Below are 10,221 nucleotides of genomic sequence, written 5' to 3'. Positions count from 1 at the left end.
CGCGCGCCAGCCGGGGCTCAGCGGCAGAGCAGAGAAGAGTCTAAAGGAGCTGTGCTCGGGTGGGAGTAGCCTACCAACCGGGAGAGAAAGAGGGAGCGAGAGCGGGCGCGGGAGGGAGAGAAGGAAGCGAGCTAGGAAGTAAGGTCTGCGCGGACGGGGCCGGGGCCGGGGCCGCGGGGCACTGGAGCTGAGCGACCTGCAGCGGCTGCAGCTGCAGGAGCAGCAAAGGGGACACCGCCCCCGTCCCCCTCCCCCCCGTCCCCACCCCCTCCCCCGCATCGTCTCCCTTGCCAACCACCTTTGCTTTTTGCTCCCTTGAGGGGATTGCGTTCGAGGACTTGTCACCGTGAAGGTGAGCGGCTGGGGCAGGGGTTGTGCTCGGGTTGGGGGAAGGGAGGGAGTGTGTGCTTGGAGGGTTGCGTGCATGGTGGAGGGGCCCCCTCCCCCCCCAGAAGACCCGGCGGAGGGAACCCATCCACACTGGCGGCCTGGTGGGTGGGGACTTGAAGCTGGCTGCCTGGGGCACCGGGTGGAGGTGGGAGGGGGTGGGAGGAGAGGGGAAGGACAGTGGTGGCCTCAGGGTAGGGGATGGGGCCCTGGGTTCCTCTTGGCCTTAGTCTCCTTTGCGCTCCTTCTCCTCCACCTCCCCCACCTCCTCCACCTCCAGGGCCCAGAGATGGTTCCTTGGGCCAGTTTGGAGGCTGCCTAGCTGCTCTACCCTCTGCGGCTCCTGCTGCTGCTTCCCACAATGCCTCCTAGCCCCACCTTTATTATCCAGCAAAGGAGGGGGGTGGGGGGAGGATGAAAAGGGGCTGGGGCTGGCAGAAGGAATCCGAGGCCTTGATTGCCTCTCTCAAGATATGGAGCAAGTTTGGACTTCAACCCCATATTGCTCGCCTCCCCCCTGGAGGAGTAGGATCAGTTGAGTGCAGCTTGCAACTCTGTGCTGCTCCTTGGCCTGCACAGAGGCTGCCCGGCACAGTCTCTGCCGGGCGGTGGAGGGGGGATTCCTACCTTCTTGGGTTTGGACCCCCTTTAGACTCGCCCTTAGCCTTGGATTGCCCCAGGGTCTGCCTGGTGGGGAAGGGAGGGTGGGTTTTCCGATGTCCTCGGGTTCCCCCCCCATCTTAGCTTTCGATTCCTCTAAGGCAGCCCCAGCCTCTTCTAGTGGGAGGTGGGTTGCGATTTTGACTTCCCTGGGTTTGGACCCGATTTAAACCCTCCCTTAGCCTTGGACTACTTGTAGTCAGTCCCAGCCTATGCCCTGGGGGAGACTGAACTCTCCGGGTTTGTATGCCCCTTTAGATATGTCCCGTGGGGGCACCAGACTGCAGAGGTGTTTCCCCGCCTACCTCAGTAGGATTCTTGTTCTCCGATGTTTGGGGGCCCTAGGAAGGAGGGAGGAGGGGGATGGGGTGGAGAGGGCACCGGGCGTGACGCGGCTCCCGATGCTGCCCCCCTCTGGGGTGTCCTTCCTGCGGAGAGGACGCCCAGTCACTCCCGGCCCAGCTCCAGGCCGATGGGGGTGGGGTGAAAGGCTCAGTGGACCAGGCCCTGCAGACCTGGCAGGGTTTGTGTAAGGGGGAAGGAGGAGGGACGAGGGACAGAGGCAGGCAGGCTGGAAAGAAAAGAGGATTTTCGTTTTTACTTCTGAACCTCACTTGCCCTTCAGCGATCCCCTTTTGGAGATCGAACCCTTGGGGAAGAAAGAGACAGTAGGGAAAAGGGACAAGATCCCTAGCCAGCAGGGGGGTGGGGGAGGGAGGCTCCTAGAGGTAGATGTTACTGAGGGATCTGGGAAGCTCTGACAATCTCTTCAAATTCCTTCTCTACTGATGCAAAATGGAGGGTGAGAGTTAAAGAGAGCTGGCCTGCAGCCCTTGCCACTATCTGTTCTCTTAAAAAGTATGTAGTGACTCAACTCTTCCTAGTTTACTATTGAGTCCTCTATTCATTCTTCCATTTTGAGGACAGGGTCTTTCTCCCATTGGGAGAGGTAAGCCTTGAGGACTTTTCTCTCCTTTCCTGGGCACGTTGGACTGAACTGGCTTGGGTGTAGGGGGCATAGACAAGGGGAGGGGAGACTGGGGAGGGGGAATAATTGTAGCATTGTAGTCACAAGACTGACATGTAACTGGCTGGCTCTTTTCTAGAGAGTAGGCTGGGTTTTAATTACTGTGACAAAGTTGTTCCTTTGGACTTTGGGGATGAGATGGAGAAGCAGGTGAAATTGCTAGATAAAACAGCTAAATTTGCACTTGTGTTTCCTGGGGCCACCCCCCAACCCTTTTCCTTCACCCTCCTGTTTTAGGCTTTGTAAACTGTCACTCCTTATAGTAACTCTGAATAAATGATTAAAATGAGCAGCAGAAAGACTTATCAGGCAATACCAATGTGGTTTAAAACCAAATCTTATTCCCAAGTGCTATCCTTATCTGCCTCCTTTGCATCTTTCCTGTGAATCTAGAATGAGGATAATAGGAACTTACCTTTCTTTTGAATAATTATGGTTACAGTATTTTGTGTATCTAGCTGATCTGGGAAATGGGAAGGTTCAAATGAGATAAAGGAAGTCCCAACGATTTGCTCAAGGTCACGATGGGGATGGGATGGAGGAGGCGGGCCTGGCAGGGCTTGTATGGGAGGAAGGAAAGAATGTTCTGTGTTGTTCTGAGACAACCAGCTTCAGAATGGAAGCCTTGTCTCCCAGCCCTTTCTTTTTTCTTGTGAGGCAATCACGGTTAAATGACTTGCCCAGGGTCACACAGCTAGTGAATATCATGTGTCTGAGGCCAGATTTGAACTCAGGTCCTCCTGACTCCAGGGCTGGTGCTCTGTCCACTGCACTGCCTAGCTTCCCCTCCTGGCCCTTTCTTACAACAGGGTTGTGCCTGCCAAACACTGCCAACTTCTTGGGAGTGGGGGCCTGCCCTTTTAACTCATATTTCCTGAGTCACCTCACTGCCAGATAGAAGTGCTCTACTTCACGTGCTTTAGTATCATTCACCACATTTGAAGTTGTAGCAATTGTATCCTTTTTTACAATACCAAGTGAAGAATTATTTGCTACAGGCAAATCCTGGCATTCTTTGAGTCAAGGTGGGAAGGGGGTAGACAGAAGATGCCCAGAGGTCATTGAACTTTCTGTCTTCTGATTTTGAGGAGACTAATATAGTTCTCACTGTCTAGATCTTACGTGCATGCCCAAGGTAAAATGAGGATAGGATGAGAAACTACCCATAACCCGCAGGTTGGATGTCAGGCCAAGGGGGAAGCTCCAGGGGTGGGATCTCCATGGCTTGGTGTTAGGTGTAATATTTTGGGGGGGGGGGGGGGGGGGGGGGAGAAGGGGGGGGGGGGTGGAGTTCACCTGAATATCCTTCCTTCTCCTTGTACTGTTATTCCATAGGCAAACAAACCTGAATGCTCTCTTTTGGTGGTTTATCTTTTATGTCTGAGTCAGGGGTAAACTCTGGATCTGTGAGTGCTCCAGGATGCTACCAGAGGTTTTTTGACAGGGATGGGAAACAAGGAACATTAAAATAATAGTTTTTCCTATTGATATGCCACCTATAAAAGTACTATCCACATCAGAGGTATCATGGATCATCCACATATCTGCCACTTTGTTTTTATTGAAACAAAATATTTAAAGTACTTAGTATGCCTTCTGGGGAGAAGAGGATTGTCACATTAGATCCCCTTGGTGGATGTAGAAACTGAGACTCAGAGACACCAACTTGCCCAAAGTCACGTGGGCAATCAGTGGTGGAGTTGAGACTAAGGCACTAAACCACTGGACCGTGCTGGAGTGAGACACGTCCTTTGCAGGGGAGTGTGGAGGATGGTCAAAGAGGAATTCGAAGTACAACAAGGTCTGAGTGGGAGGCTGACATGTGGTCCTTAGTCTGAATTCTCCAAGTCTCTTACCCTCTAAAATAGGAACCATACCATTTAGAGTTGGAAAAAGACCTTAGAATCCAGTCTAACCCCTTCATTTTACAGATGAGGAAACTGAGTCCCAGGGAGGTGATCAGATAAGTTGTCCATTGTCACTTAGGCAGTGACAGAGCCAGAACTAGAACCCATTTCTGCTTCTTAATCCTTTATTCTTCTCTCATACGCCCATTGCCTCTTGCTCTCCCATGTCAGGGGAGTTTATATTCATTACTTCTGTTTTGTATTTTCTGATTACCGGACTTATAAAGTTGATTGTGTTTCTCATTCCTTTCCTCCTTTGAATTGGTCAGTCTCTAATAAGCTACCTGAGTTTGGGAGAACTTTATAGCCCTTCATCATTGCAGGGCTGCCGTTTTCTCCTGCCCCCAGAATGTGTAGGTTCTTCACCCAGTGGGCCCTCAGACCCCAGAGCTGTGTAATGAGGAGCTGTACTGACCGCCACATGTGTTTTTTGCTATAGTGCCGCCATGTCTGACCGGAAAGCAGTGATCAAGAACGCAGACATGTCTGAGGACATGCAGCAGGATGCGGTTGACTGTGCAACACAGGCTATGGAGAAGTACAACATAGAGAAAGACATTGCTGCCTATATCAAGAAGGTACAGCATGGGAAGAGGGGTGAGCTGAGGAATGGGGTGGCTGACTCAGCAGCTTGAGGAGAAGAGTACTGGACAGCTCAGCCACGTTAACTCATGTATATATCTTGCCTGTTTAGAGAATCATGTATAGGATTTGGGAAGGGGGAGGGGGGCAGGAATAACACCAAACCTGTATTTTCACTGGTATAAGGAAATCCCTCTACTAATGCCAAAATGAGTGGTGCAGCTAGGTGGCAAAGTGGATAGAACGCTGGGCCTGGAGTGAGGAAGACTCATCTGAGTTCAGATCTGGCCTCTTGACCCTTCGTAGCTGTGTGACCCTGGGTAAGTCACTTAACCCTTTTTGCTTCAGTTTCCTCATTTGTAAAATGAGCTGGAGAAGCAATGGCAAATCACTCTGGTATCTCTGCCAAGAAAACCTCAAATGAGGTCATGAAACTTCAGACATGACTGAAAAACAAAACATCATCATATCAGTGCAGATTGGTAACTACCAATATAACCTTGCCCAGGGTCACATAGCCAATATGTATCAGATATGGGACTGTTCCTGACTTCAAAAGCCTCTTCTCTTCTTACACTTCTTCTTCATGAGGATTTACATTGCAGATAAACAAAGGAGGGATTCTCTTCTTTGACAAAGCCAGGACTAGAACCCACTTCTGGCTCTAAATCCTTTGATCTTCTCCTACACTCTGTTACCTCTTGCTCTTCAGAGTCTGAGGAAGTTATGTTATTCGTTACCACTTTTTGTTTTGTATTTAGAATAAAAATCATAGGATTCCTTTAAAGTGGCTTCATAAGTGTGTGTTTTGGAGATCATTAAGTGCTTGATTTGAGAGGTGGTCAATATCAGGATCTTGTGGTCAGTTACTGAACAGTCAAAAGTGAAAACATAACCTCTAAAATCATGACAGAAGCCAGTGGAGGAAAATGCTTTGTGGAGGTTCTGATCAGAATATCACATCTCAGTTGGGTAATGGCCCAGTGTGATATGGGAATGGGCCATCTCTTAGAATTATAGTATTTCAGAACCGGAAGGGGGACGTTAGAGACCAATTCTAGATCTGCTCGAAAGACCGCTGGCTTGGGGGTAGGGAAACTTGGGCTCGGATCTCATGGCTCAGCCACTAACTTGCAGTGTGACTTTGGGCATGGGGTTCGACCTCTAAGGCTCAGTTTCTTCCTCTTGTAAAATGAGAAGGTTGAACCAGATGATCCCTAAAGTTTGGACATGGTAATCATCCATCCAGCCTCTGAATTTCGTGGGTGAGGAAACCGAGACCCAGAGAAGTAATTTCCCTCAAAGCTACCAGAGCTGGTTAGTGGCAGATTTGGGACAAAAATCCAGGTCTCTCAAGGTCCTCATTCTGGGTATTCTTTATATGATAACAAGGAGAATACCTAATATTTACATAGCTGTTCACAAAGCTTTTTACAAATGTTAATCTTTGATTCTCCAAAGAATTATGTCAAATAAGTGCTGTTTACTACGAGGAAACAGGCTGAGTAAGGTTAAGTTGACTTGCTAAGGGTCACACCACTAGTAAATTGTCTAAAGCTGGATTTGAACTCTGATCTTCCTCACTCCACATATAGCACTATCCACTATACCACCTAATTACATACCTCTTTTATACCACTGCCTCTTAAATGTAGTTGATTGAACTATATAGTCTGTGGAGAAATTTGTCCACCTCAGCTGGGTCACTTGAGCAGAATTCCAAGTGTCGGTGTAAAGTTCTCACACACCTGCACACACTTCATTCCCATGGGTCCTAAAGCTGCTTCTGTCGGGGCAGTTATAGAACCGGGAACAACTTACTGGGGTGAAGAGATAGAAGATTATCCACCTTGCTGACATCTCCTTAATTTAGCCCATGGAAGGGATGAATTCGAGTTTTATCATGACTTCTTAGGCTCTTATTCATGATTCTGGACCTGAAAGAAGAATAAATTGAAAAGAATTTGCACCATGTGCAAGATAGTTGAGTTAGATACTAGGGATACAAGGACAAAAACAAAAGTGACTACTGTCAGGGAGATTACATTTTCTTAGAATAGAATATTTATATTCTGCAGAATTTAAGTTGATTGATAGGGGTTCACTTTAACCAAACAACCTAGAGAGAGCCAAGTCTCCAGGTGTTTGTGGAATACTTTCCTCCCTTCCATCTCACTTGAGACCATGATGACTTAGTGGTCTGGAAGGCAGTCAAGGCCCAAGTATTCTGTGTAGTGCTTTATGATTTGGGGAGATTATTTGGCCTCCCAGATTCCCCAAATGTAGATTATCTGAGGGGAACTAGGGTTTGGGGGGTGGGGTAGAGAAAGAGAAAGATGACCAGTGCTTACCTCTAAAGTGGCTGAGGCCAGAGGGGCTGGAATAATTAGCCTGTGGTGTGATTCATTATTCATGAAGGGTGGAGGAAGAACCTAGTTAGCCTTAGAACCTGAGCTCCCACAGCTTCAAGAGCTGAAGTCATTGTGTGGGGGTGGGGAAGGTGGTGGTAGATAGGGAGTCAGGTAAGGTACCAGCCAAATATCCCCAGGGGCCTAACTGTTAATGATAGATTTCCCTGATCTCACCCCTTAGACCCTCCCTAATCATCACCCTAACTCTTATTTCCTCTTAGGAATTCGACAAGAAATATAACCCCACGTGGCATTGTATTGTGGGCCGAAATTTTGGCAGCTACGTCACACATGAGACAAAGCACTTCATCTATTTTTACTTGGGTCAAGTTGCAATCCTCCTCTTCAAGTCTGGCTAGGTGGTGCAGTGGTGGCGGTGGCTGCGGTGGTGGAGGTGGGCAGCGGTGGTAGCAGGCAGAGCTGGGACTGTTATTCGCACTGAAGGCTGGCACCAGGATTTCCTCTCCAATGGCTGTGCTACTGCATGGATTGTATACTCGACTTCATGTGTATATGTTGCAGTAAAAAAAAAAAAAACAAAAAAAAAAACCTACTTCTGTTTAGTTGCCTGGGGAAGAAGGCTGCTTTCTGTTGTTTAATTTAAAAAAAAAAATACCCCCTCCCCTTTGGTTGTATTGCACTAGGAAATATCTCAAAACAAATTCTCCCATCCCCCTACAAAAAGCGTAAGAGGAGAAGCAGAGAACCCCCAGGATTTTGGAGTGCTCAACTTAATCCTTCCCAGTGGTGGATGCCTTCTTTGGAAGGCTTGAGGAAAACTAGGGGGATGGGGTAATGTGTTAGGTTTGGGATGGGGGGGAGGGCTTAAGTAAAGGGGAGATTTGTTCCCCCATAATGTGAATCCAAGTGTTTTTGGATTGTGAGTTGGGCAGGGGATGAGAATCCTGTAGAGAGGCCCTGGAAACTATTTGTTGTGGGGTGGGGTGGGGGTGGGGGGCAGAGACTTGTCTTGCTGTCTTCATTAGTGCTTAAGGGAGTGTCTAAGAGGTGTGTATGTGTGTGTGTGTCTTTGTGGATTTGGTGCATTAGGCTATTTTTTTTTCCTGCTGGTGCTCAGATTGGGAGGATGCTAGGGGCAAGATTATTCCATTTTCTCTCATTCCATATCCCCAACCTGGCCACATCCAACTCATTAACTCTTTCTCCACCTCTTTGGAAGAGTCCCCTTAGGTTAGCCTCCCTCTTAGCTGATGGGCCAGGGAATTTCCAGTGACTTTGGGTCTGAACCTTCCTCCTTTCTGTATTTGAGAAGAAGTCTTTGAGAGAGACAGAATGAGTATGTGTGTCTGTGTTTGTAGAGGGGCACAGGTAAAGGTGATTGTGGGGCAGCTGAGTGATCTGGCCACAGTATCACTTTAGTTTAGCTACCTAGTGCAGGAGACGCTGTTGCTCCCTGATGGAGACAGAAGGATGCCCAGGAACAATTGTGTGACCGGAGAAGTCTTATTCTGTCGTCCTTGGAGCTGGTTCTCAGTTGTAGGCTAGAGAAGGTATGATTTGGTGAAATATGGAGCCTCTGGTAGAGTGCATGACAGTGTTTCCGGGCTCCGGAGCAGAGCTGTTGACTTTGGTGGATGTGTTAAGTGATTTTTGGGGAGCTCCTATGGGAATTCATCTTGGAGCATCAATGAAGGGAGGAGAAAGTCATGAAGGAAGCAGGGGAACCCTGATGGGGAGGGGAGAGAGGGCTTCAGCTTAGGGGAATTAGAGGCTTAAAGAGGGCAAAATTGTGAAATTGAGGTGAGAGTGGGAAAGCTAATGCCTTGAACTGCTGATTTTCCTGTGTCTTGTCCAAAATACTGTTATGGGGGTGAGGTAGATGTTGGGGAATTAGGGATGAATGAAGCTCCTTTTTTCAAGCTTAAGTCCTGGCAGAATGGGCTATCCTTCCCCCAAGTCTTCTGTGCTTTCCACCTTTCTTTACAATGCTAGAGGAAACCTGCATTGGGGGGGTGGGTGGGGCTGGGCAGTGATAGGATGTTCTTTGTATTATAAACTGGGCAGTGAAGGATGTGCTGTTTGTGATAAATTGCTTGGATATTAATTAGATTTTTTTTTAAAATAAATGTTTGAGTTTGTGTTGTCTCCCTCTCCCTACCCCCTTGACTTGTAAGGCCAAGTGAAAGTGTCTGGTTTGTGTTCATCTCTTTTTTTGTTTTTATTCTCTTGGAGCAGGGGTGGCTGCCCCCCCCTTCCTCATCCCCCTTGCTCTGCCTCCATTCCTCTCTTGGACATTAAAAGTTGATTGATGCACTTCAAACTTGTTTTGTATTCTTTGGGGGATGGAGTGGGTAAGGGAGTTGGACAGATTCAAGTTGGAAGGATTTCTTCCCACTATTCCTTGAGTTAAGGGGAGGTAGGATAACCAGTTGAAGGATCAGTCTGGTTACTAGGTTACAGATGCAGTGCCTAGCAGTGGGTTTAATTGTTGGGGGTGTGTGGGGGGGGGTGAGGTGTGGTCTTCTGGACAGTAGATTCATTCTTAGGCTTGGACACTTTGGTTAGACACTTGGTGTTAGGGAGGTGAATTTTCGTATGCATCTCCAGTGCCCCACCTGTGTCTAAGGTCCCATCTGCTGTAACAAGCAAATTGCAAGTTGAGACCGGAAACTACCTATGGTGGTTTCTAAAGGTCCTGTGGGTGAGTGGGGAAATTAAAAGTGGAGGGTGGGAGACAGAGGAAGGGGAGGCCCTTGTTGCTGCAGACAGGACTATCCCAGAAACCGGGTTCTCAGTGGAAATTAGGAACTGTCCTACTGCCTTTTGATTTGATTCTACCAGGTATGAGGGAGATGAAGGTAAAGAAGGGAAGAAGAGGCAAAGCTTGCTGTCAGCCACCCTTTGGATTAAAGGTACCTTTTCTTATCCAACCAGGTTATGCTAGCATTCTTGCCATTCGCCTAGGTGTTTTCCTTAGTCAAGAGGGTCTGGTTCCCTTAGCATCTGACTACCCTGCACTGCAGTTTGGGCTCTGAGAAGGACCCCTCTGAAGGGCACTCAAAGCATCCCTATGAAGGGAATAGGAGTCCCAATTTGGAAGTGACTTTTGTGACTCCTAGGGATCAAAAACTAGGGAAGAATAAAAGCAGGGGACTTTGGGGGCCACCCAACTTCCATTTCCTGCATAAAATGACTTTTACTCCTCCCCATGATCTCTCCATCTCTCCCCCTCAACTGAATGTTCTTTTTCCTTTGCTTGTGGGTGGGAGGTGTTAATTATAATCCA

The 10,221-nt window shown here is 48.3% G+C and overlaps 1 protein-coding gene across 1 annotated transcript; it reads left to right on the top strand.

The window, feature by feature from the left end:
* Positions 1–256: 256 nt before the first annotated feature.
* Positions 257–9,255, top strand: DYNLL2 (dynein light chain LC8-type 2). Its single transcript, XM_027870470.1, has 3 exons — positions 257–352; positions 4,421–4,559; positions 7,196–9,255. Exons 2-3 carry the CDS (start codon positions 4,428–4,430, stop codon positions 7,331–7,333), a joined length of 270 nt encoding a protein of 89 aa, XP_027726271.1. The 5' UTR covers positions 257–352; positions 4,421–4,427; the 3' UTR covers positions 7,334–9,255.
* Positions 9,256–10,221: the final 966 nt, after the last annotated feature.

This window comes from Vombatus ursinus, unplaced genomic scaffold, assembly GCF_900497805.2.
Source record: "Vombatus ursinus unplaced genomic scaffold, bare-nosed wombat genome assembly UNPS02014797.1, whole genome shotgun sequence".
Taxonomy (NCBI): domain Eukaryota; kingdom Metazoa; phylum Chordata; class Mammalia; order Diprotodontia; family Vombatidae; genus Vombatus; species Vombatus ursinus.
This window is presented reverse-complemented; position numbering and strand designations above follow the sequence as displayed.